This window comes from Pongo pygmaeus, chromosome 9 (genome assembly GCF_028885625.2).
Source record: "Pongo pygmaeus isolate AG05252 chromosome 9, NHGRI_mPonPyg2-v2.0_pri, whole genome shotgun sequence".
Classification (NCBI taxonomy): Eukaryota; Metazoa; Chordata; class Mammalia; order Primates; family Hominidae; genus Pongo; species Pongo pygmaeus.
The window spans coordinates 87,550-114,428 of record NC_072382.2 but is presented as its reverse complement, the minus strand read 5'-3'; the positions used below and the strand labels follow the sequence as shown (position 1 = coordinate 114,428).

The window sequence follows — 26,879 nt, the reverse complement described above, 5'->3', positions numbered from 1 at the left end:
CGCTTAAGTTCTAGTGGAGAAAGACAGATGTGCGTGTAGACAAGAAGCGACATGCAATGAGGCAACAACCGCATCACGGGGAGAGGGGTGGCTACTTCATCGCAGTTCAGATGGTCAGGGAAGGCCTCAGGGAGGTGGCAGTGGGGTGGGAGGGTGTCGTCTGAGCTAAGAACCAAATATAAACTTAAAAAAGCAAGTGGTGGCAAAGGAAAAGGAAGGTGGTGAAGAGAGTGACGCACAGCAGAAGCAGCACCACTGAAAGCTCACACTGCTCAGGACAGGCTTGGAGAGCACAGTGCCCCCACCTGACCAAAATCTGAAACCACAGACAAAGTGGCTCCTGGGTGTTTGCTTACCTCCATGAGGCACAACAACTGAATTTTCCTCAGAAGCTGGGCTTCATTAGCTGCTAAATCAGGCTGTAAAGTATAGAAAGACAGAAAAATGTCTTCCATGTTTGTGCTTATCAGTTACCTAACTGGGGCTCTGGAATTCGTTCCATAACAGTAGACCCAACAAAAAGCAGCTAAGCAGATCCAAACATTTCACATTGCAGACTACTGAAGCTCATTAACAACAAGTGATCTGAACTTCATTCTTCTTAGGAAATCAAAGAGTCGTACCTAACTGGGACACTTTGTCAAGGCAAGGAATTTACAAGGTAAGATTTGTATTAATGCTACAGACACCATTAGGCAGGGCCACAGGGTACGGGCATTTCCAGAAGACTCTCCCGGTCAAGGTGCTGTTGGGAAGGTTACACCCGACGGCCCAGGAGGCTTCTTTCAGGGCCTGCTGCCGGCTCAGTCAGCCAGTAAAAGTGGAGCCCCTCTGAGGAAAAGCTTCCTTAAGTTCTAGAGACTTGTTCTGAATCAAAAGAGCAAGTTATTAATGTATAATGAAAAATATCATTGTCATGAGAACTAGAATATACTCTTCTGCAAGACATGCATCATCTCTTCTTACGGATCAAAACGTTACCTGTGAGCACAGAATTAAACCAAGGAGACTTGTTGTTTTAATTCAAATAGCAACTCATATCCTGACACAGGTAGGCCCGATGGGGACATTTCTGCCACAAGTACTGGACAGGTCTGTAAAGGGCTCACTACCCCTCCAGACAGGCTTTGCTGCCTGAACAGATGCTGCCAATATGCATCTACGAATTTTTGTCTTTAAATTGCTATAACAAGCCATCTTCCTTTCTGAGTGTCACCTTTTTTTGAGATATCAATAAATAATCAGACCACAGTTAGGTCTGGCTGCATCTGTGCTTTCTGCCTCTTCACAGTGCCTTCATCTATATCTACCCTGCTCCACTATGTATGAATTTTACAAGTTTATTTTAAACTGAGAAAATTGAAAGTTTCAGAAAAATACAAAAATAACCATAATTCCTACCACAGTGAACATTTTATTAATATTTACTTCTAATAATCTCATTAAAAAAGAACATACTTATCATTAAAGCTCAAGTCCTTGTTAAGCACCTTTCCCTAACTCCCACCTTCCAGAGACAACTTCACCCAGTACCCGCCCTCCCCTTGCACTGAGGTTAACTGGCTGTTCTCCCTGCATGGACCTCTCCCCCTCCCCGCACTGGCCTGCTGCTCTCCTCCTCCCCACACCCGCTGCTCTCCCCATCCCTGTACCCGCCGCTCTCCCATTCTCTTCACCAGGCATTTGTTCTTCCTTCATCCCATGCTCTCTCCCACCCACTCATGTTAGCCTCACACATCCCTCTTTCAGTTCAGCAAAGATAATAAAATTTTCCTTTTCCTCCACTGAGTGCACTCTTTCCGTACCTCTTCACTCATTCCTAAGGTCACACAGAACTTAGGTCACTATGACTTCTACACCTTCTGTGACACCCCCTCCACCCAGTGTAGATGCAGGGCCCACATACGATTCTGTTTTCTCAGAACACCCTCACTCTTCGTCTGCAGCACTGAGTAATGCTGTAGCTAACCAACCACTCAACTCTGCTCTATGAGAGCAAGAACTAGCCTATCTTGGTCTCCTCTTTGCCCCGTTCCTTCCTGTGTCCCTAGGGAAGACGCTCAATGAACATCTGTTGTCTGAGCAAGTAGATACATGGGGGAATAAGGGCTGGGCATCGTGGGAGTCATACCTGCTGGCCCCAGGCAGTCTTCAGAGTCTGGAACCGCTCTACGTTGCCACTGTTGAAGGCATAGAGGGTGTCAATCAGCCACTGCCGGTCAGTATTCCTCAGGGACTCCAGCACGGGGTGCATGAGCTGTGAGGATGGAGATGGTCAGCTAGTAACACTTTAGTCTCCCCCTTGTTAAGGAAGCTGAGCTCAGGGTCAACTTACGAGTTCTCCAAAGTTAAAAACTCCCTCGCCGAGAAGTCCTGCTAGCCCCAGCGTGAAGGCTCTCTCCTGCTGCTCAGACACTATGGTAGCAACACAGGCCCACTTACAATCCAGTCACAATAATCAGTCCTGTTTAGCTTTAAAAATCTCATATAACAAAAAGTAAAAAAACATTGTTTGTAATGGTTGTATTACAAAGCCCTGACATTAGTCACCTCTTCTGAAGTAGGGATGACTTAGATTATACCAGGAACCATATATACATGGGTTTTTTGGGAGGAGTATTCATTTATTTTTTCCTAAATATATGTGAATCTATTCGTATTTTCAGCTGTGCCACTTCCAAGAAGTGCCTTAAATCTCTTTTCTGCTATGGCAAGGAATACTACCTCTTAAGTTACCTAACCTAGCTTCTTTTCAGACCAGAATTAACTTACTTTCTGTTCCTAGACAGCAAGTCTATTATTCTCTTGACCACCTTAGTTCCTTTTCCGATATATTTTTCTTGACATACAGTAATAAAAACTGCATCAACACTGTTAAGAGTTGCTGGTCTCCTTAGCTTCAACAGTGTTTTGTGAGAAACATCTAAAATATGCTGAAAATTTATTTTCTGAACATATATTCCTTACACTTTTCCCAAAACTCAGTGGTCATTTTCTTTCCACTCTCAAATCCTTGAAAGATTTAATAATTTGTCCCCATGTGTCTGGAATTTCAGTTTTCAAAACAAGGGTCTCAGCTTGTTTTGAAAGGGATTTCATGTGCCTTTTATTCTGCAGCAGAAGGGTGGGTGGGGTGGGCTCAGAAGGTGTTTACATCATGGTACTTCCTACAAATACCTGTGACTTAGGTAACAATAAGGAACTGGAGAAGGAACAGTAAAGGAGCTAGGAGAAATTAGCCTCATTTTCATGTAAATTAAATGCTGGAGACAAATACAATGTAGAAACTAAAGTTTATATAAATCTTCCCATTTTTTCTTCAAAACAGGATGAATCCATCTGAGTAATTTCTTTTTTTTTTGATGAGATGGAGTCTTGCTCTGTCACCCAGGCTGGGGTGCAGTGGTACAATCTTGGCTCACTGCAACCTCCACCTCCCGAGTTCAAGTGATTCTCCTGCCTCAGCCTCCCGAGTAACTGGGATTACAGGCACCCACCATCACACCTGGCTAGTTTTTTGTATTTTTAGTAGAGACAGGGTTTCACCATGCTCGCCAGGCTGGTCTCGAACTCCTGACGTCAGGTGATCCACCCACTTCAGCCTTCCAATGTGCTGGGATTATAGGCGTGAGCCACCGTGCCCAGCCCCTTTAGTAATTTCTGAGAACTGTCACCTCAAGCACCTCATAGATGCTAAGTTTGGAGAATATGCTCCTGTGTGACATGGATTTAATGGCCTAGGTTACCTGGTAGATCCTTGATGTCAACACAGCCCAGAAACCGCAGAGCATCTTTGTAGTAGGAAGCGTGGTTTCCGATTGTTTGATAGTATTTACTGGAGAGATCATAGAAACGACTGTGAACCGATGTCACACCAGGAAGGTTGTTGAGCATTTCTTCAACATCTTCAATTGTTTCCTATACACAGGAAACAAATTCATCTCTCTTTTTAAGTTAAAAGTTTATTTTATTTTTTTAGAGACAGGGTCTCACTCTGTTGCCTAGGGTGGTCTTGAACTCCTGGCCTCAAGTGATCCTCCCATCTCAGCCTCCGTAGTAGCTGAGATTACAGGTTCAAGCCACTGTGCTTAGCTAAGATTTTTAAAGTAATATATTGTGAGAAGAAAAGCATAAACCACAAAGGCAAAGACTGATGAATGTGACTGCGTTAAAATGGAAAACTTAATCCAAAACACAGAAAAAAGTACAAAGACAAGCTACAGACTGGGAAACAATATTTACAACATGTATAACCCACCAGCAATTATGACCAAGGAAATATAAAAACACTTACAAATGAGTCAGGAGACAAGCAACACAGTAGAAAAATGGACAAAAGACATTAATAGGCAATTGACAAAATTGGGGACACAAACAGAATGGCCAGTAAACCACTAGTAATTGTGAAATGCAAATTAAACCCCCAACAAGATATAATTTCACTTCTATTAGATCAGCAAGAGTTAGAGCCTGAAACTATCAGGTGTTGAAGACATGGAGCTTCCAGAGTGCTCATACGGTGCTGAGGGAGCATGTATCTGGGTAAGGCAGAGATGCACATAGCTTGTACCTGTAGTCTCTAGGCACACTTCCTGGTGAGATTCTGCCCACACACAAGGGACCAGGCACAGAAATACTTATGGTAGGTAGTACTGTTTGTGATAGTAAAAAAAATAACCTAAATCTCTCTCTTTTTTTTTGAGACAGAGTCTCGTTCTGTTGCCCAAGCTGTAGTGCAGTGGTGCGATCTCGGCTCACTGCAACCTCTGCCTCGCAGGTTCAATCAATGCGCTGCCTCAGCCTCCCGAGTGGCTGGGACTACAGGCACCCGCCACCACCCCCGACTAATTTTTGTGGTTTTAGTAGAGACGGGGTTTTACCATCTTGGCTGGGCTGGTCTTGAACTCCTGACCTCGTGATCCACCTGCCTCAGCCTCCCAAAGTGCTGGGATTACAGGTGTGACCACCGCACCTGGCCCTAAATCTCTTCAATAGGAGACTGGATACATACGTTGTGAAACACTTACACAATGAAATGCCGTATAGGAGTAACAGCACACTGGTTACACATATCCACATGACTCTGAAACCTAGTATTGAGCCAATGTTAAAACACTTGAGTTACACACCCCTATTTAATGAAGCACAAGGAGATGCATGGGCATGAGAGGGAGCCTGGCTGGGGGAGAAGTGTGGTCTGAAGGGTACTGGGACCCTGACTGTGCTGTGTGGCTTCATTCCTTCCTAAGCTGGTTGGGGCACATGGATGCCTATTACAGCATTCTGTACTGTGACTTATAGCTTTCAATATGTCTTAAAATATTGCAAAATAAAATGCACTAAGTATGCATATGGGTTAGGACTGACAAACAATAAACAATAAAAAGTATCTTTTCAGGGCAATGAGGACATGAACACTTTTAACCCTCACCCCCAATATTTTCTTTAACATTATGATTAGCAAACAAACACAAACACACACAGGTTCTGGTTCAACAAGGTGGACCAGCCACATGTCGGTTTCACTGCCACCCACATCCATACCTGTCTCCCAACTGCACCAAAACATAATTGAACATAAGAAAGACATAAAAATACACAGGATACTTCAACATTTAGGAGGCAGAAGGAAGATGGAGGAACAGCACGTGATGTGCCAGTGGTGTGTAGGCTGACCTTGGTCAGGGAGAACCAATGTGCTTTGGGCTGACTGAGGCCATGTAGAGTCATTATTAGATGGATGTGCTGTGGTCACACAGGGGAGTGCTCTTTTGTTTAAGGGCAACAGGCATTGTATCAGCAACTTACTCCTAAGTGGTTTTGGAAAAAAGCTACAGACACACACAAAGGCAAAAGCGGTAAAAGGTTAGCAATGGGGGTGCTGGGCGCAGTGGCTCACGGCTGTAATCCCAGCACTCTGGGAGGCTGAGGCAGAGGGATCACTTGAGGTCAGGAGTTCCAGACCAGCCTGGCCAACATGGCGAAACCCTGTCTCTACTAAAAATACAAAAAAAGTAGCCGGGCACGGAGGCACGTGCCTGTAATTCCAGCTACTCAGGAGGCTGAGGCAGGAGAATTGCTTGAACTCGGGAGGGGGAGGTTGCAGTGGGCCGAGATTGCACCATTGCACTCCAGCCTGGGTAACAGAGGGAGACTCCGTCTTAAAAAAAAAAAAAAAAAAGGTTTGCAATGGGGAATTTAGGTTGGGGTATAGTAGTTCTTTGTTTTATTTTTGCAACTTTTCTGTAATTTAAAAATGCTTTAAAGTAAACAGTAAAGAAGAAAAATAGGTTATTTTTTTCCTAGGGTTTTAAATAATTTTAAACCAAAGATAAATCTGTATTATGGTGAGCTCACCTTTGTAACCTGTAGGTCCCCGATGTTTAATTTTAGAGCTCCAATTGCTGTTTTACACAGGATCACTGCCTCATCACTACTTTTCACCTAAGACATCAAAAACAAAAACGAGAAACCTCAAAATGTGGGCAGTTGACTAACAAAGGAAGCTAGCTACTTGTACATTAACTTAACCTTGATGACTAGAGGCCTTGTGGTCTCTAAAGGTCCGGACAGTGAGCATGGACACAAACTGTAAGTCATACATACTCTAAAAGGTATTGCTCACATCTCACATTTACCTTCTCACGAGTCTTTTCCAGAAAAGTAAGAGCCACATTAGGATCTGGAAAAGAAAGAACAGTCAGAAGGACCATCAACAGACTGGTTTCTGCTAACCAAGACACCCTTAGGTATGGTAATCTTTAGGTTTTGACCATAAAGTATAATAAAAACATAATATCTGATACAGAAAACAAAAAAGTTCAGTTAACTTATATTTCAAAATAATTTTAACCACCATTTGGATCTGCTCCTTTATAAAACAAAGTGAGACTTACCAGTCATCTGTCTAACTACATGAAGAATGATTTCCACGAGGGACAAAGGATTCACCCTGAAATAAAAACCACCAGTCTTTGAGTACCACTGAGTATCAATGTACTCATTTTCAAAGTGAAAAACGGATGAGAGGGTTTTACCTGTGTTCAAATTCACTGATAAAGTTTTCATAAAGCTGTGAAACCAAAACATGGAGAGAAATTATAGGATGTCTTTTATTCTGCAAAATGAAAACCCCAAATACTATTTTTGGTAAAGAAGCTGCATCAGTGCTATCAAGTTGGGAGTGTGCAAGCCACAGTGCCCAGCACACAGTAAGCAACGCATGTTTGCAGAATGACAGGAGACCATATCAGGGCTTATTTACATTCACATAAATGATCAACAGATTATTAAGGAACATTAGGTTTCTTTGGGAATTAGAGTACTGACCTATAAGAACCTTCAGACAAATTCCTATATTCTGTCTTCCAGGTACTGTAAGTTAAATAGACTATCAGATTGAAACGCTCCCTCAGTTCTCTCCCTGTGGCTTCTGGGCTGTTGGTATTTGGACCCTTGTGAAGATGGCCTGTGCTGCCGTGTGGTCCCCAGCCGACCAGGACAGGTTTATTTGTATCTATCCTGCTTATTAAAATAATAAGAAGACCATTGTGGAAGGAAGGTGAATCCCATAAGTAAGACTGTTGAAAATCCTACAGTCAGAGATTCAAGATGTATGTTCAGGTTTATTTGTATCTGTCCTGCTCATTTAAATAATAAGACCATTGTGGAAGGAAGATGAATCCCCATAAGTCTGTTGAAAATCCTACAGCTAGAGATTCAAGATCTATGTTCAGGTTTATTTGTATCTGTCCTGCTCATTTAAATAATAAGAAGACCATTGTGGAAGGAAGCTGAATCCCCATAAGTAAGACTGTTGAAAATCCTACAGCTAGAGATTCAAGATCTATGTTCAGCAGTTGGACTTAATGCATTTCTTGAGAAAAACAAAATGTTCTCTAGAGAATGGAATTGTGATGTCCAATATAAAAGCAGAATCTGGGCCCAGCTCAAACAGGAAGATGGCAGCCTCTGTCTTGTACATTTCCCACCACGTTAAGTCAGTAATGTTGTGTGCAGCATAAACGATACCTAAACTAAAAACAAGGACACAAAAAGACAGGAGGCGGTGACCAAAGTCTTCAACAAGGAGAGGGAAGTAAAAAAGGGAAAGGAAAGAAAAAGATGTAACCGGCCGGGCGCGGTGGCTCACGCCTGTAATCCCAGCACTTTGGGAGGCCGAGGCGGGCGGATCATGAGGTCAAGAGATTGGAACCATCCTGGCCAACATGGTGAAACCCCGTCTCTACTAAAAATACAAAAATCAGCTGGGCGTGGTGGCGCACGCCTGTAGTCCCAGCTACTTGGGAGGCCGAGGCAGAAGAATTGCTTGAACCAGGGAGGCGGAGGTTGCTGTGAGCTGACTTTGTGCCATTGCATTCCAGCCTGGGCAACAAGAGCAAAACTCCATCTCAAAAAAAAAAGAAAAAGAAAAAGACATAATGTAGTATCAGCATCAGCATAATGTAGTATCAGCATCAAGTACTACTGTAAGAGACCTGAATGGAGGCTTCTAATTTCTATCATAGGAAAACAGAAGCTTTTCGTTTGCATCATTTAACTGAGCATTTCGTTTGCATCGTTTGTGCCTCCCATCTTTATCATCGGAGTTGACAGGAAATAAATTTATGTCAGAAGTTTGCATCTCACTTTTATGGAGTATAAAAGAATTTTTTTGACTTTCAATGCAGTTTTTTTCGAAGAAAGAATATTTTAAAATGGACAATGGACTGTACAATAAGTTACTTGAAATCTTATACGTATCTTCTGTGTAAACATGTTTCAGATGAATTTCAATTAGATTTGAAATACACATTTTGTTCATCTATTAAGTTAATGAAATAAAATTTGAAACAAAAAAAGAAATGTTCGCTAATCAAACGGCATGGAGTTCCTTCAGATTTTAGTTAAAGCTAATTATGCACCATTTTCAAATTTCTTAGCCATTCAGCACACTTGAGCACTTCCTCAGACTCCATACTAGATACTACAACACAGAACGTGTAAGACAAATGATGTGTCTTCAAGGAGCTCCTGGTCCACTGAAGACAGTCTTTAAACAAATAAATGACAATACAGTGAGTTTAAGAGCAAAAAGAAAAAAAAAGCACAGAAGTGCATCAGCCAAAGGGAGAGGCTTCAAAGGTTATTGTAGAAGTGGCAATACTGAGTTTCAAGGAATGAAGGACGGTTAGAGAAGTGGCTATTTGGTGTGGGAGAGGAAGAAGCTGAGAGAAGAACATTCCAGACAGTAACAAACATGTGCAAAAGCACTGAAGAAAAAAATGCATTATGTTTCAGGGGTATTTCTGAGGCACACAGACTAGGAAGCACTGAAGCTTGGTCTCTGTCCAGAGTGCAAGGCCGAACCAGAGGACACACATGGTCATTTCTATTTTAGAAACATGCCTGGGGCAGAGAGGACAGCAGGTGAAAGAGACTGAGAGAAAACAGTCAGAGGCTAGTACTGGCCAAGACAGGAGAGTGAGGGAGCAACAGTAATGAGGATGGATGAATAATTTGAGAGAGATTTAGGGGTAACGAACCAGACTCACTCAGATGTGGGCTGGTCACAGAGAAGGAGAGCTGACAATTACCCCTGAGTTAGGGGTAACTGGGCCAAGAGCGCCTAGTGTGGGCACAGTAGGAGAGGGAACCGCCAAATGACCGTAACTTTGGATTAGGAGAGCCTGTAGTTTCTCTGGGATATGAAGGTAGAAGGATGAAAACACCCCTGTAGCAATTACATATTCGAATCAGGCACACAAGGAACAGTCAACTAAATAAAATGGCATTTTTGTCCCGGTGCTGTGGCTCACATCTGTAATGCAGCACTTTGGGAGGCCGAGGCGGGTGGATCACGTGAGGACAGGAGTTCAAGACCAGCCTGGCCAACATGGTGAAACGCCATCTCTAGTAAAACTACAAAAATTAGCCAGGCGTGGTGGCACACGCTTGTAATCCCAGCTACGTGGGAGGCTGAGGCATGAGAATGGCTTGAACTGGGGAGACAGAGGTTGCAGCAAGCTGAGATCCGCCATTGCACTCCAGCCTGGGCGACAGTGCGAGACTCTGTCCCTTTGCCCACCCAAAATAAATAAAATGGTGGCCAGGTGGTGGTTCACACCTGTAATCCCAGCACTTTGGGAGGCTGAGGCGGGTGGATCACCTGAGGTTAGAAGTTTGAGACCAGCCTGGTCAACATGATGAAACCCTGTCTCTACTAAAAATACAAAAATTATCCAGGCGTGGTGGCGGGTGCCTGTAATCCCAGCTACTCTGGAGGCTGAGGCAGGAGAATCACTTGAACCCAGGAGGCGGAGGATGTAGTGAGCCGAGACTGTGCGATTGCACTCCAGCCTGGGGGACAAGAATGAAATTCCATCTCAAAAAATAATAATAATAGATAAATAAAATGGCATTTTTATTACAAAAGACTATTTCAAAGATATCTTCCTTATTAGAAGGAATGTTTGAACTTTCCTGACATCTATTAATCTAAAAAATTACCTTAAAAAAGAAGCTCACTAAGTCCAGAAAGTCAAAATTACTTCTGGTGACTACAAATTCATAAATACTAGAAATTCATAAATACTATCCATTTTACACTTATGCTGGCTGGATCCCAACAAATTTTGAAGGTTTATTCTGTCTATGGGAAAAATAAATTCAGATCTGCCAACCTAAATAAACATCACCTTACCGTGAGGTTGAGGAAATATTTTGCCATGTGTAGAAAAGTGATTTAAAGATAAGAAACCAAAGGATAGAGATAAACAATTATGAATCATCTATCATGATGATTTAGAACCTTAGGGAACAAGTATTAAGACAGGTCTCAGGCCAGGCACAGTGGCTCCTACCTATAATCCCAGCACTCTGGGAGGCCAAGGCAGGCAGATCACCTGAGGCTGGGAGTCTGAGACCAGCCTGGCCCACACTGGTGAAACCCCATCTCCACCAAGAAATACAAAAATTAGCTGGGCATGGTGGCAGGCACCTGTAATCCCAGCTACTTGGGACGCTGAGGCAGAAGAATTGCTTGAACTCGGGAGATGGAAGTTGCAGTGAGCCAAGATCGCACCATTGCACTCTAGCCCAGGCAACAGGAGCGAAACTCCGTCTCAAAAAAAAAAAAAAAAAAAGCAGGTCTCATTTATCATTTTCCCACATAATCCAGAAGACTGAATGTTCAGCAAAATCTACAGGCTAACAGATGATTATAAGTTCCTCTGAATAGTAAAATGTCAAATTGATGGCTATAAACCACAGGAAAATCTTACAAGCCCAGGTGGTGGGGTAGCAAGGTGGTAAGCTCTATTGTGAGCATATAAAAGTAATGTATTCAGGAGAAATGACTCAAGCTGTAATTATAAGCTATCAGTTGCAATGCTGGTATGAATCTCTGATTCATTCAGAATCAGAGAAAGCCATCATAGAGTAAGATGTCAGGAAAAACTTCCAAGAGGAGGCTACCAGTGAGCAAATTTGTGGGGATGTGTCAGGGGATCTGGGGAAGGCTGGGAAAGAAAGTGCATATTTGTCTACTGCTGAAAAAATTCTAAAAGTCCTCTATTACAGAGGCAGCATGACACTATACAGGACTCTCCCTCCAATCCACCTACCCTCAACCAAAGTACAAAAGGTGTTTTATCTTCCACACTACCCAGGACAGAAGTGTTTGGGCAAGCAAGCAGTGTGGCTTAAAGAAGAGGAGTGATGGAAGTTATCTAAGATTCCCATAGATAGTAATCTTCCTCATACCTTACTCCACCCTCTAACTGGGTTTGAACTTTGTTTCTAAAACTAGAGTACTAAAAAGAAGCCTATGAACTAAGATACTTAGGCATGTTGTAAGATAGTACTTTACGCTAGAATTTTAGAAAAAGCCAGAATGTCAGTGTTTGAATCCTCTTCTGCCACTTATCAGCAGTGATCTTTGGTAAGTTACTTAAAGTCTTATGTTTGCTTCTACATCAAAAAAGTGAGATAATATTATCTATTGACCAACGTTGTCATGAAGGATATGTGAAGCGCTCAGACCAGTACCTACGTAAAGTGACTGCTGAATATTGGAGCTTATTATTATTATTAGCATAAAGCCCATCTTATTTTAAAAAGTCCTTGAGCACATTCATATAATCTGATCTGGTATGGCAAATTATTTACCTTAATGAGACCATCTCCTTGGGCAAAGCACGGATCCTGCACAAAATCAAGCACCTGAAGTGTCAGCTGATGCCACAACCTGAAAAACATACAGCCCTTGAGACCTCTAACCTAATATCCAGTCACAGACACCTTCAGCCTTGATGATCCTATCAAGTCACAAATACAGGTTGGGTATCTCTAATCCAAAACTCCCAAAATTCAAAATGCTCCAAAATCCAAAACTTTTTGAGCACCAACATAGGGCTCAAAGGAAACGACCACTGGAGCATCTCAGATTTCAGATTTTTGATTTATGGATACTGAACGGGTAAGCATATATCGGAAATATTTCAAAATCTGAAAAAATACTAAATCCAAAGAACTTTTGCCCCAATACATTTCTTTCTTTCTTTTTTGAGACAGAGTCACACTGTCTTGCCCAGGCTGTAGTGCAGTGGCGCCATCTCGGCTCACTGCAACCTCTGCCTCCCAGGATCAAGTGATTCTCCTGCCTCAGCCTTCCGAGTAGCCGGGATTACAGGCATGAGCCACCGCGCCCGACCGCCCCAATGCATTTCTGATAAGGGATACTAAATCCATACTAACCAGTCTCTACTGTGTAGTAGAAAGAATGCTAAAGCAGATGTGATAAACCTGAGTTCTTCTCCTGGCTCTGCTATTGAATGGCTATGTCACTTTGAGATCACTTAACTTCTCTAAGACTGTTTTCCTAGGTATGAAATGGAGAACATTATTCTAGATTACCTCAAAAGGTTATTGTGAGGTTTGATTGGAAACGAGAACTTTGGAATCATACATATCTAACTCGAGATTCTGGCTCTTCTACCTATTAGCTGAGTATCTCAGGGAAGGCAATTAAAATGAGCTTCAGTTTCCTCCTCTGTGAAAAGGATGAATAAAGGATTAAATAAGCTAATATTTAAAACTTCCAAGACAGTGACATAGCGCTTCATCCAAAACCCAAAGGCTAATCTTTAATAACGCAGATGAAACGCTTTGAAAATTACCAAGTGCTATCCAACACAAACCATTATTTGCCAAACATTAATTTGCTCTCAAAAACTGCTAATAGCAGAAGGCTGCTGAATGCTAAACATCATCAAAACATGTATGGAACATCTATGTGAAAAGTATTATATTAAATGCTAGGGTTAACAGGGAGGTTACTAAAGGAGATGTATTTTCTATGGAATAGCTCCAGCCCAATGCCAGCAATTTATTCTACTCATATTAAAAGGAGGTTAGTGCTTAGCAAGAATTTAATTGCTCTGCAATTCATCCTGTTTCTAAACAAACCTAAACTTTAAGATCTTTCTAGGGGCACAAAGCCCATGAGAAATACAATGGAAGGTAAAGTCAATGGGACAGGGGAAGTGGTTGCACCCCGTGCAACCAGCTGCAGAATGAATAGGGAAGAGAGCAAAGCTGCACTAGCCTCTGGTTTATCAACTCCAGACCATGAGAAAGATAACTGTAGAGACAGTTACACTATGACAAGGCTAAGCAGGAATCACCAACATGTTTCCCAAAGTGGGTGGCAACCTGGCCCTGAAAGTGTGTTTGCTTGTTTGACTGGAAACAAGAACTAAAATCAAAGGCTACTCCTGAACCGTTTTAGTAAGACCCGAGGTAGAGGAGTTCAGAAGCCTCAGTCACAGTCCCCCGTTAAAGAAGCAGTAAATCTCAGACCCAAACATCCTGGCTACAGCTCTTGGCCCTCGTGGTCTGTCATCCCTCTCATTCCTCGACCCTGCCACTCGGGGTTCCTCAGCAAACCTTGCCGGCACAGCCGGTCGCTACACGTCCCTGTTTCCCCCCAACTTGGGTCTGGGCGCCCTCAGCCCATCAAGGGTCCGCTCCTCCGCCCGCCTGCCCCCTCCGTCTCCCTCTATCGCCGGGGCCCAGGGCCCGTCTGCTCGGCGCTCACTTCTTCGTGTAGAGCTCCTCCAGACGGTGCCACACAGCGGGCTGCCCGAGCCCGGAGCTCTGGCTCTGCTGTAGGAAGCCCGGTACGTCCTTCATGACAGCACGAAGACCCCCGGCACAGAACAACAACCGGGATGTCAGCGCCGCCGGGATGGCTGCCGGAAATGCTCACTCACTTCCGGCGCCGCGCGGCGCGGGGCAGGCTGGGAGCGACGTAGCCGGCCGGGGGCGGGCGGGCCCCGCTGGTTGCTGGGTAACAGCGCGTCTCTGCACTCGCGACAAAACTCTCTGGCGTTTGCAGCCCACTTCCCGCGCACTTGGCTGTGCCATTGAGGCGTTAAAGAGTGTGGGCGCCTGTGGTCGAACCCGCCACGGACTAGCTTTTTGGTGTCAGCCTTTGTGACCCGGAATTGCTCCTGTCAAATGAGGACCTTCCCAGTAGTGTTTTGCGAGGACTAGGTGTAAATATAATGCCTGACCATAGTAAAAGCGCTCGGAAAGTATTATCACCGCCATCCGGGTTGAAAAAGGTGTGAGCGCAGGGTACAGAAATGCTGGCTCCAGGTTTGACCTCCGGGGCGAGAGTTCAGACACCAGACTAGGGAACTTCCTCCACTCGCCTCTACGAGTACCTGGGTGCGCCGGAGGCGTCGACACGGAGGCGGGGCGGGACGGGGAGGCGGGACCGGGGCGCCGGGGGCGGGGCCGGGAGGCGGAGGCGGGGCTGGGGCGAGTCCGGAGGACTCCTCGTACTGCGCAGAACATGGCGTTCTGGGGTTGGCGCGCCGCGGGAGCAGTCCGGCTGTGGGGCCGAGTAGTTGAACGGACCGAGGCCGGGGGAGGCGTGGGGCCGTTCCAGGCCTGCGGCTGTCGGGTGGTGCTTGGCGGCACGGACGATGTCAGTGCGGGGCTGAGAGGCAGCCATGGGGCCCGCGGTGAGCCCTTGGACCCGGCGCGCCCCTTGCAGAGGCCTCCCAGACCCGAGATGCCCAGGGCATTCCGGAGGCAGCCGAGGGCAGCAGCTGCCGGTTTCTTCTTTTCGAGGTATTTTGGGCAAGGACAAGCACTTCTTGCGTGTTCGTTGTCCACACCTCGCCCCCCCTTTCTCACCTTGCCGTGTTTCCTTTGCGGCATGTCTGGGAGTTTACTTGCGTTCCAACACCGGGGCCTCCGTCTTTATGCTGATCTGTGGACGTCCCTTATGGGGGTTTTGTCGTTTATTTCACCATTCCCTCATTGAAATACCTTCTAACCTTTAGTTATTGTACATCATGCTGTGGTGAATAACCTTGTTGGCACCTCACTTTTTGCATAAATTCCTAGTACTGGGACTGCTAGGTCCAAAAGTATATGCATTTAACGCTTTAATTATCCCTCATAAATGTGCGGTTAATACTCCCACCCGCATGTGATCGTACCCGTCTCCATAGTAATTTCATCTAAGAACTGAGCCTACATAGGAAAAAATCTTAAGGTCCATGGTTGTTCGGTATCAGATGCCCTATAATGAATGGATATTTAAGTAAATAATGGCACATTGACTTGCTGTCTGACACAACTGCTGAAAATGTTGGTGAAAAGTGAGGCTGGAAGTGGTAGCTCACGCTTGTAATACCAGCACTTTCGGAGGCTGAGACGGGGATCGCTCGAGGCCAGGAGTTCAAGACCAGCCTGGGCAACATAACGAGACCCCTATCTCTACAAAAATTTTAAAAATTAGCCGGGCATGGTGGCGCAAGCCTGTTGTCCCAGTTACTCCTGAGACTAAGGCAAGAGGATCCCTTGAGTCCAGGAGTTCAAGGCTGCAGTGAGCTATGATTGAGCCACTGCATTCAAGCCTGGGTGAGAGAGCAAGACTCTTATCTACCTGGGGTTAAAAAAAAAAAAAAAAGTTTAATAGATCCTGAAAAGTCGGCCGGGCGCGGTACCTCACGCCTGTAATCCCAGCACTTTGGGAGGATGAGACGGGTGGATAACGAGGTCAGGAATTCGAGACCAGCCGGGCCAACATGGTTTAGTAGAAACCCCATTTCTACTAAAATTACAAAAATTAGCCGGGCGTGGTGGCAAGCGCCTGTAATCCTAGCTGCTCAGGAGGGGGAGGCAGGAGAATTACTTGAACCCGGAAGGCGGAGGTTGCAGTGAGCCAAGATGGCACCATTGCACTCCAGCCCGGGCGAAAGAGCGAAAACTCCGTCTCAAAAAAAACAAAAGATCCCGAAGAGTCAGTCATTCATCCAAGAAGCCCTGACTGAGCTCTTATTCTGTGCCAGACTCTGTTCTAGGTGATACGGATGGAGCAGGGACCAGGACCGACAAACACATGGAGCGCATTCTAATATCAGTGATACTCTGCAAAACTGTTAAATCCTTGCGGCCAGGCGCGGTGGCTCACGCCTGTAATCCCAGCACTTTGGGAGGCCGAGACGGGCTAAAAATACAAGAAAATTAGCCAGGCATGGTGGCGGGCGCTTGTAGTACCAGCTACTCAGGAGGCTGAGGCAGGAGAATGGCGTGAATCTGGGAGGCGGAGCTTGCAGTGAGCTGAGATCGCGCCACTGCACTCCAGCCTGGGCAACAGAGCGAGACTCCGCCTCAAAAAAAAAAAAAACCCAAAAAACAACAAACCCTTGCTACCACCGGCCCTAAAGCAGGAGGCATAGGGCTGCGTGTGAGTAGTCGTCCATTGCATGGGCTTCCTGCAGTTTGGCTTTGGATTTTTGAGCTCTCTGAATTTGTTCTTTGTGTCCTTTGCACAGTGTCCCTCCCAGGTTGCACCCATGCCTGCCCCTCAGGGTCCCCCACTCCCAGTGAATTTCACACCATGCAGCATGTACTTTAAGCCATACATCTTACTTATGTTCCAGACATTTGGTAAAACGCCGTTTATGTGTTTTTCAGTGACTCACATTTTATTTACGTAGATGAGGAATGTACTCAGGCACCCTTCGTGATACCTTGCCCTCAGCAGGCACTCAACAGCAATAATAACTTTCATTCCTTTTGTGCTTCTCTTAACAGTTCGTGTTTAGTAGCAACACAGTAGCTGTTTGGGGAATGACCTTAAGTGAATAGATGTCTGAAATGCTGTGTGAAGTGGGGCGCTTAATAGGTGGTGAGATGGTTTTAGAACCAGGGTTTTCCCTCTTTGCTTCTTGACTCCTTAACCAGTTTTCATTAGGAGACCCCTTTGGAGGTTTGCAGTCAGTCAGAGTTGAGTGCCTACTGAGTGTACTGAGTTATGAAATGAGCACAGTTCCCATTAACCTGAATTTTTTGCTCCCAAATAAGTCTTGATTTCTGATTTATGACTGCTTTTTGTTATACCCCAATAGTCGTCTGAGAAAGGTGATTATTTTGAGAGGCCTGGGGAGACACACATGGTCATTCTCGAGGGTGGGGGTGGTGCAGAGGGCAGAGCCATGCTCGTTCTTGCTATTCTGAGATTGGTTGCTATCTGTTTCCTTTGCTGCTGTGTTTTTTTCTGTCAGTATTAAAGGTGGAAGAAGGCCCATATCTTTTTCTGTGGGTGCTTCAAGTGTTGTTGGAAGTGGAGGCAGCAGTGACAAGGGGAAGCTTTCCCTGCAGGATGTAGCTGAGCTGATTCGGGCCAGAGCCTGCCAGAGGGTGGTGGCCATGGTGGGGGCCGGCATCAGCACACCCAGTGGCATTCCAGACTTCAGGTACTGCCGCCCACAGTCCCACCTGCCTCCTGCGCTCCCCTCCCCTGCCTCCTGCCCTCCCCACTGCCTGGTGTATTCCACTTTCCTGTCCTCTTCCAGAGGCCTCAGAGCCTTTCTTTCCCTGCAGATCTCCAGGGAGTGGCCTGTACAGCAACCTCCAGCGGTACGATCTCCCCTACCCCGAGGCCATTTTTGAACTCCCATTCTTCTTTCACAACCCCAAGCCCTTTTTCACTTTGGCCAAGGAGCTGTACCCTGGAAACTACAAGCCCAACGTCACCCACTACTTCCTCCGGCTGCTTCATGACAAGGGGCTGCTTCTGCGGCTCTACACGCAGAACATCGATGGGCTTGAGAGAGGTGAGCCCTCTGTGAGTCGCACACATTCTTTTTCTCCCAGGGAGGCTCGGGTGCCCGTTCCTCCCAGGGGAGGCTCGGGTGCCCGTTTCTCCCAGGGGAGGCTCGGGTGCCCGTTTCTCACAGGGGAGGCTCAGGTGCCTGTTTCTGGGGACGGCCGAAACCTAGCGCTTATGCTTCTTCCTTGGGACTGTTTTTGAGGCAACTAGTTAGGGCTTTGTTCCCAAGGAAGATGTCCTCTGGGTGTTTAAAGGCCACTGCTTGTTCTCCTGCATACCTGCAGAGCTGTGTATTTTGGGCAGAAGTTGACATTGTTTTGCCAATCTGGTGTGATGATCCCTTTTTTTCTTCTCTCTTTAAGAATTGTATTATGGAATTTTTTTGAGCACACAGAAAGAGAACAATGTAACAAACCGTCCTGTCCTCATCACCAGCACATAGCCAGTCCTTCCTGTGTCCTCACCACCTTCTTCCAAATCCCCAGATTATTTTGAAGCAAATCTCTCACATCATGAATTTAATCTAGAAATAATCTATAAACACATGAATGGATATCTCTAGAGAATACTTTAAAAACAACTCCGGCCGGGTGCGGTGGCTCACACTTGTAATCCCAGCATTTTGGGAGGCCGAGGCAGGCAAATCACCTGAGGTCGGGAGTTCGAGACCAGCCTGGCCAACGTGGCAAAACCCTGTCTCTACTAAAAATATAAAAAATTAGCCAGGCGTGGTGGTGTGTGCCTGTAATCCCAGGTACTAGGGAGGCTGAGACAGGAGAATCTCTTGAACCCAGCAGGCAGAGGTTGCACTGAGCCGAGATCGTGCCACTTCACTCCAGCCTGGGCAACAGAGGGAGATTCTGTCTCAAAAAAAAAATAAAAGTAAAAATAATTAAAAAATAAAAACAACTCTGATACCATTTTCACGCTGAAGAATCACTAGTAATTCCTTAATATGGTCACAGTTAGTCTGTGGTGATTTCTTGACCATATCCATATGGTGCCCAAACCAGCGATTCACAGGTTGTGCCAACTTCTGGCCGTGCAGCTTATGGAAGCACTTGGTGGGGCCTTTTCCTTACGTGCAGTGATGCAGACAGGTGCTGGGACAGTCAGCTCTCCGGGAGCCAGGAGCAGCTCAGCCAGTCTGCTGATGTGTTGTCAGTTAAAAAGAGGCGGCACCTTGGCTCCAGGAATGTGTTTCCTTGCCAGAAGGATCCCCTAGCTTGGAACCACAGAGGCAGCAGTGGATGCCCCATGTTGGTGGGCTCTTCTCCCAGAGGTGCAGCAGGGCAGGCCTTGTGGGAAGGTGGGAGCTCCTGGCTGTGAGATTCAGCACTGCTGAGTCAGGGCAGCGACAGGGACTTGGGAAGCCTCCTGCAGCTGGGACCCTGGCTGTGCCACTGCAGCCTTTCAGAACCAGATAATACTAACACAACTTTCCTAAGAAGTCACTTTTTGTCTGTTTCTACCAAGCAGTTCTTTTGGAATTTATGATATTTATATCCTCATTTTAACTTGGTATCTGTAGAGTAGAAAATATGTTCCTAGATATTGGATATAAATTTTTGAGACAGGGTCTTGGCTCTGTTGCCCAGGCTAGAGTGCAGTGGCATGATCATAGCTCACTATAGCCTGAACTCTTGGGCTGAAGTGATGCTTTTGCCTCAGCCTCTGGAATAGCTGGGACCATGGGCATGCACTACCACGCCTGGCTAATTAAAAAAATTTTTTAAGACAAGTCTCGCTATGTTGCCCAGGCTGGTCTCAAACTCCTGGCCTCAAGTGATCCTCCTGCCTTGGCCTTCCAAAGCACTGGGATTACAGGCGTGAGCCACTGCGCCCAGTGTGGTATTGGGTGTAATTTTTTTTTGAGACAGAATCTCGCTCTGTTGCCCAAACTGGAGTGCAGTGGCACGATCTCAGCTCACTGCAACCTCCGCCTCCTGGGTTCAAGCGATTCTCCTGTCTCAGCCTCCCTGAGTAGCTGGGACTACAGATGCCCGCCACCACATCCGGCTAATTTTTGTATTTTTAGTAGAGGTACGGTTTCACCATGCTGGCCAGGCTGGTCTTGAACTCCTAGCCTCAAATGATCTGCTCACCTCGGCCTCCCAAAGTGCTGGGATTACAGGCATGGGCCACTGTGCCCGGCTGGATATAATTTTATTTGAGCTTTTATCAAATGGTTTTTCATACTGAGTTTTTACAGGCTTTGTTTTAACCGTGATTTGGCTCCAGGTGGGAGCCCCTTTGCTCCCCTGCCTTATTCTGGTTAGTGGCGCATGTAGGTGATACGGGCATGAAAACCAGGCTTGAGGACATTGCAACCCCAAGGGGCTGTGCCTCCTTCCAGGAGTCCTGCCAAGCCCAGAAGTTGTGCTCTTGGCCTTGCGTGCTCATCTGGGAGGCGGCAGCAATACTTCGCTTTGGCTTGAATTTCAGTGTCGGGCATCCCTGCCTCAAAGCTGGTTGAAGCTCATGGAACCTTTGCCTCTGCCACCTGCACAGTCTGCCAAAGACCCTTCCCAGGGGAGGACATTCGGGTGAGTTATCCTGCTGTTGGTCGTCCTTCTGCGGTTTGCTGTTGGGGTTATCTGGAAAAGTGGTATTTTATAAGCATTGTCTCGAAAGGACAGTTGAACAATAATAGTGTGAAACATTTTATTTGTAAATTAGAAAATTAATACATGCTTGTAAAAAAATTTAAGACAATATAGAAATATGTAGGGAAAACGAATCTCCCTTCAGCCAATTCCAGCTGCCCACTTTTTTTTTTTTTTTTTTTTGAGATGGAGTCTCACTCTTGCCCAGGCTGGAGTGCAGTGGGGGTGATCTCGGCTCACTGCAACCTCCGTCTCCCGGGTTCAAGGAATTCTTCTGCCTCAGCCTCCTAAGTAGCTGGGATTACAGGCATGCGCCACCACACCCGGCTAATTTTTTTTTTTTTCTGTATTTTTAGTAGAGACAGGGTTTCACCATGTTGGCCAGGCTGGTCTCAAACTCCTGACCTCAGGTGATCTGCCCACCTTGGCCTCCCAAAGTGCTGGGATACTAGGCGTGAGCCACGATGTCAGCCCCTGCTGCCCACTTTTAACAGCTTGGTGTATAATGTTCCAGGCCTTTAAAAAAAAAAGTGATATGTTTATATAAACATATGTGCACGTATCTATGTACATACACCACACAGTTAAAAAAATTTTTTTTCAGGCTGGGCGCAGTGGCTCACACCTGTAATCCCAGCACTTTGGGAGGCCGAGGTGGGCAGATCACAAGGTCAAGAGATCAAGACCATCCTGGTGGCCAACATGATGAAACCCCGTTTCTACTAAAAATACAAAAATTAGCCAGGCGTGGTGGCGCACGCCTGTAGTCCCAGCTACTAGGGAGGTTGAGGTGGGAGAATCATTTGAACCCGGGAGGCAGAGGTTGCAGTGAGCTGAGATTGTGCCACTGCACTCCAGCCTGGCGACAGAGTGACACTCCGTCTCAAAAAAAAAAAAAATAATTTCAGCAATGGGGTCATTTTAAGCTTAGTATTCTACAGCTTGATTTTTTACTGAGCAGTTTCATATATCTCTTGTGTCAATACCCATAGTTCTGCTTACTCTTTTTATTAACTATAGAGTATTACATTTAGCCATTCACGTATTGTGGGACATTCTTTGATGTATGTAATTTTTACGATTAAAAATATAGCAGTGATACCTGTGCTTATACTGCTATGTATGTCTGTATTTCTGTAGAATGGGTTTCTTAAAATAGAATAGGATAGAGTTGAAAAATCTTAAATAAAGATAAAACTCTGAAATGGAGACATGGCACAGGACTTTTTTTAATTTACTTATTTTTTATTGAGGTTAATTTTTTTGTTTGTTTTGTTTTTTTGAGACAGAGTCTTGCTCTGTCACCCAGGCTGCATGCCATCTCTGCTCACGGCAACCTTTGCCTCCCGGGTTCAAGCAGTTCTCCTGCCTCAGTCTCCTGAGTAGCTGGGACTACAGGCATGTGCCAACAGGCCCGGCCCATTTTTTTTTTTTTTTTGTATTTTCAGTAGAGATGGGGTTTCATCATGCTGGCCAGGCTGGTCTTGGAACTCCTGACCTCAAGTGATCCACCCAGCTTATTGAGGTGAATTTGACATAACATAAAATTAACTATGTTAAGGTGTTCGGTTCATTGGCATTTGGTGCATTCACAGTGTGTGTACCCATCATCTCTATCAAGCTCCGGAGCATGCTGATCACCCCAGAAGAAAACCTTGTACTTTTAAGTAGCCCTTCCTCATTTCTTCTCCCTCCAGCCCCTGGTAACCACGAACCTGCTTTCTCTCTATAGATTTGTATATTCTGGATGTTTCATTATTTCATTTAAATGTAATCAGATGGCCTTTTTCTTTTTCCTTTTTTTTTTCTTCAGACGGAGTCTCGCTCTGTCGCCCAGACTGGAGTGCAGTAGCGCCATCTCGGCTCACTGCAACCTCTGCCTACTGGGTTCAAGCGATTCTCCTGTCTCAGCCTCCCAAGTAGCTGGCATTATGGGCGCCTGCCACCTCGCCCGGCTAATTTTTGTATTTTTAGTAGAGACGAGGTTTCACGATATTGGTCAGACTGGTCTCAAACTCCTGACCTCAGGTGATCCACCCGCCTCAGCCTCCCAAAGTGCTGCGATTACAGGCGTGAGCCACCACACCTGGCAATCAGATGGCCTTTTGTGTCGAGCTTATTTTCTGAAAATATTTCTGTCTCCTTCACCTTGTAGCTTGTGTTAGTATTTCATCCTGTTTTATGGCTACATGGTCCACTGATGTATGCACCACAATTGGTTTGTTTGTATATGGATGGATGTTTGGGTTGTTCCCACCTTTCTGCTCTTGTGAATAGTTCTGCTGTGAAGCATATGCAAGTATTCGTTTGAGAGTCATTGTTTTTTATTCTTTTGAGTATGATACCTACAAGTATTGCTGGGTAACTCCACGTTTAGCTTTATTTATTTATTTATGTTTTGAGACAGAGTCTTACACTGTCACCCAGGCTGGAGTGCAATGGTGCGATCTCGGCTCAATACAACCTCCGCCTCCTGGGTTCAAGTGATTCTCCTGCCTCAGCCTCCCAAGAAGCTGGGATTACAGGTGCCTGCCACCACGCCCAGCTAATGTTTTTTGTATTTCTAGTAGAGATGGGGTTTCACCATGTTGGCCAGGCTGCTCTTGCACTCCTGACCTCAGGTAGTTCACCCGCCTCGGCCTCCCAAAGTGCTAAGATTACGGGTGTGAGCCACCATGCCCTGCCCATGTTTAACTTTTTTGTTTGTTTGTTTTGAGGTGGAGTCTTGCTCTGTCACCAGGCTGGAGTGCAGTGGCGCAATCTCGGCTCACTGTACCATCTGTCTCCCGGGTTCAAGAGATTCTCCTGCCTCAGCTTCCTGAGTAGCTGGGACTATAGGCATGCGCCACCACACCCGGCAAATTTTTGTATTTTAGTAGAGACGGGGTTTCACCATGTTGGCCAGGATGTCTCGGTCTCTTGACCTCGTGATCCGCCCACCTCGGCCTCCCAAAATGTGGGATTACAGGCGTGAGCTACCGCGCCCGGCCCGTGTTTAACTATTTGAGGAACGAATATACTGTTTTCTGCAGAAGCTGGACCATTTTACATTCTACCAACGGTGCGCAAGGGTTTCATCTTCTCCACATCCCAACACTTACTTTCTATTTTTTAATTACAGCTATCCCAGTGGGTGGGAGGTGGTAACCCATTGTCGCACTGATTGGAATTTTCCTAACGATTCATGATATCAAACATCTTTCCATGTGCTTTTTGGCCATTTGTATATCTTTGGAGATTGAAGTCCTTTGCGCATTGTTTAATTGTGTTGTCTTTTTTATTGTTAAGAGAGTCCTTTGTATATTCTGGAAGCTAGATCCTTATCAGACACATGATTTGCAAATATTTTCTGCCATTCTGTAGGTTGTCTTTTTTACTTTGTTGATGATGTCTTTTGATGCATAGAAGTTTTGATTTTGATGAAATCCAGTTTATCTATTTATTTTCTCTTTTGGAATCATATCTGAGAAATGGTATTGTTTTACTCCTGTTTTCTTATAAGAGTTTTATAGTTTAAAGCTTTTACATTTAGTTCTTTGATCCATTTTGAGTTAATTTTTGTGTGCACTGTAAGGTAGGGATCCAGCTTCATTTTCTTTTATGTGGATATGTAATTGTTCCAGCACCATTTGTTAAAAAACTGTGGTCTTGGCATTGTTGTTGAAAGTCAGTTGGCCATAGGTGTATGGGTTATTTCTGGATTCTCAATTCTATTCCATTGTTATATATATATCCTTGTGCCTGCACTATAATGTTTTGGTTACTGTAGCTTTGTAGTAAGTTTTGAAATTAGGAAGTGTGGGTCCAGCACATAGTAGAAACTTCATATATGCGTATTATTGTTTTGGTCAACTCATTCATTGAATGACCAATTTATTCAACAAATAGTTTAGTCTCCTCAGTGCCAGGCCCTTTGCTGGGTTCTGTGGATGTGAAAACAAATTAAAATAAGGTGGAGTCATCCAACAGTTACAACTGGGTGCCATACGAGTTTTACTACAAATGTGTACTGGACACTACACTGACTCAGCTGTAGGAACAGAGCAGGCTGGGAAGCACCTTGGAGATGAGGCCGTCTGGATGTAAGAGTCTGTTTCTGGCAGCAGAGACCCGGAGTGTGGGAGGCCTGCTTGCTCTGTTAGGGTTTGAACTGTATCCTGACGATCATGGGAGGCATTGTAGGATTTTTAGGCAGGAAAATGATGTGAAGGGATTTGCATTTAAAAAAGATTATTTGGGGCTGGGCACAGTGGCTCACACCTGTAATTCCAGCACTTTGGGAGGCCTAGACAGGTGGGTCACCTGAGGTGGGAAGTTTGAGAGCAGCCTGCCAAAATGGTGAAATCCCATCTCTACTAAAAATACAAAAATTAGCCGGGTGTGGTGGCGCAACTGTAATCCCAGCTACTCAGGAGGCTGAGGCAGAAGAATTGCTTGAACCTGGGAGGGGAGGTTGCTGTGAGCTGAGATCGCACCACTGCACTCCAGCCTGGGTAACAGAGTGAGACTCCATCTCAAAACAAAATAAATAAATAAATAAGAGAATAAAATAGATAATTTGGGCAACAGGTTGGTGTTAATTCCCCACCTTTGTTCTTCTCCTTCAGTACTGTGTTGGCTGGTCTGAATCTTTTGCCTTTTCATATAAATTTCTGAAACTGTTGCTATCTGTTCTCTACCTGTTTTATTTTTGTTGTTGTTGTTTGGATTTTTTTTTTTTTTGAGACAGAGTCTTGCTCAGTTGCCCAGGCTGGAGTGCAGTGGTATGATCTCAGCTCACTGCAACCTCCCCCTCCCAGGTTCAAGCGATTCTCTTGCCTCACCCTCCTGAGTAGCTGGGATTGCAGGCATGTGCCACCATGCCCAGCTAATTTTTGTATTTTTAGTAGAGATGGGGTTTCACTATGTTGGTCAGGCTGCTCTTGAACTCCTGACCTCATGATCCACCCGCCTCGGCCTCCCAAAGTGCTGGGATTACAGGCATGAGCCAACGTGTCCGGCCTCTCTGCCTGTTTTTTAAGACTTTTGTCTTTGGAGTTTTGCAGTTTCTCCATTGTGGTTTTCCATATGAATTTCCTTTTATTTCCTCTGCTTAAAATTTGTAGGCCAGTTGGTCATGGTGGCTCACGCCTGTAATCCCAGCACTTTGGGAGGCCAGGTGGGTGGATCGCCTGAGGTCGGGAGTTTGAGACCAGCCTGCCTAACATGGAGAAACCCCATATCTACTAAAAATACAAAATTAGCCAGGCGTGATGGTGCATGCCTATAATCTCAGATACTCGGGAGGCTGAGGCAGGAGAATTGCTTGAACCCGGGAGGCAGAGGTTGCGGTGAGCTGAGATTAGGCCATTGCACTCCAGCCTGGGAAACAAGAGCGAAACTCCATCTCAAAAAAAAAAAAAAAAAAAATTGTAGGCCTTCCTTAAGAAAAATAAAATAAAATTCTAGGCTGGGTGCGGTGGCTCCTGCCTGTAATCCCAGTACTTTGGGAAGCTGAGGTGGGTGGATCACCTGAGTTATGAGTTTGAGACCAGCCTGGCCAACATGGTGAAACCCCGTCTCTACTAAAAATACAAACATGAGCCACGTGTGGTGGCACGCATCTGTAATCCCAGCTACTTGGGAGGCTGAGGCAGGAGAATTGCTCGAACCCAGGAGGTGGAGGTTGTAGTGAACTGAGATCATGCCACTGCACTCCAGCCTGGGTGACAGAGCGAGACGCCATCTCAAAAAATAAAATATAAAATAAAATTCTAAGCCCTGCAACCAACGAATGGACCCCTCCCCTTGGTCAAGGGAACCCCAGAGAAACCTTGGAAGCTTGAGTTCCTGGCCGTAGCAGGAGGGGAGGGCACACGCACCTCACTGTACCCCTTCCTCCCCAACCACCATTAGGCTTCTTCACTAAGGGCTAAACAGAAACCAGCCCTTTTCAAAGACTCCACACTGCTGATGTGGATTACTGGCTTATCTTCCCAGATACAGACAAAAGACAAGATGAGATTAATGGTTCCTTCACCCTTCCCTGAGAGGTCTGCTTAGTTCTCTTCCTCTGTTTCCTTCTATCTTAGGTAAAATGTACATTTACTGGGCACTTACTGAAGTCTCACAAGTACGTAACCACTCACCTCACAGCC

General features: G+C 45.4%; 2 protein-coding genes across 11 annotated transcripts in view; one reads left to right on the top strand and one right to left on the bottom strand.

Moving 5' to 3' along the window:
- PSMD13 (proteasome 26S subunit, non-ATPase 13) overlaps positions 1-14,338 on the bottom strand; it is a 16,093-nt gene extending 1,755 nt beyond the window's left edge. Inside the window, exons 1-10 of the mRNA XM_054437625.2 lie at positions 14,099-14,338; positions 12,169-12,247; positions 7,038-7,072; positions 6,897-6,952; positions 6,639-6,682; positions 6,358-6,444; positions 3,747-3,918; positions 2,336-2,415; positions 2,132-2,257; positions 357-419 (exon numbers count right to left, since the gene is read on the bottom strand). Coding sequence (XP_054293600.1) covers positions 357-419; positions 2,132-2,257; positions 2,336-2,415; positions 3,747-3,918; positions 6,358-6,444; positions 6,639-6,682; positions 6,897-6,952; positions 7,038-7,072; positions 12,169-12,247; positions 14,099-14,193 — 837 coding nt within the window. The 5' untranslated portion in view covers positions 14,194-14,338. The remainder of the gene's footprint in view (positions 1-356; positions 420-2,131; positions 2,258-2,335; positions 2,416-3,746; positions 3,919-6,357; positions 6,445-6,638; positions 6,683-6,896; positions 6,953-7,037; positions 7,073-12,168; positions 12,248-14,098) is intronic.
- The window catches only part of SIRT3 (sirtuin 3), a 25,820-nt gene continuing 13,252 nt past the window's right edge, over positions 14,312-26,879 (top strand). For 2 of the 10 annotated variants that reach the window (XM_054437618.2, XM_054437615.2), the window contains exons 1-4: positions 14,810-15,141; positions 17,589-17,780; positions 17,908-18,140; positions 20,582-20,682. In XM_054437618.2, the coding sequence (XP_054293593.2) occupies positions 14,861-15,141; positions 17,589-17,780; positions 17,908-18,140; positions 20,582-20,682 (807 nt within the window). In that variant the 5' untranslated portion in view covers positions 14,810-14,860. Of the gene's footprint in view, positions 14,734-14,809; positions 15,142-17,588; positions 17,781-17,907; positions 18,141-20,581; positions 20,683-26,818; positions 26,855-26,879 lie in introns of those variants that run through there. The other 8 variants (XM_054437614.2, XM_054437617.2, XM_054437620.2 and 5 more) reach the window with 8 other exon arrangements.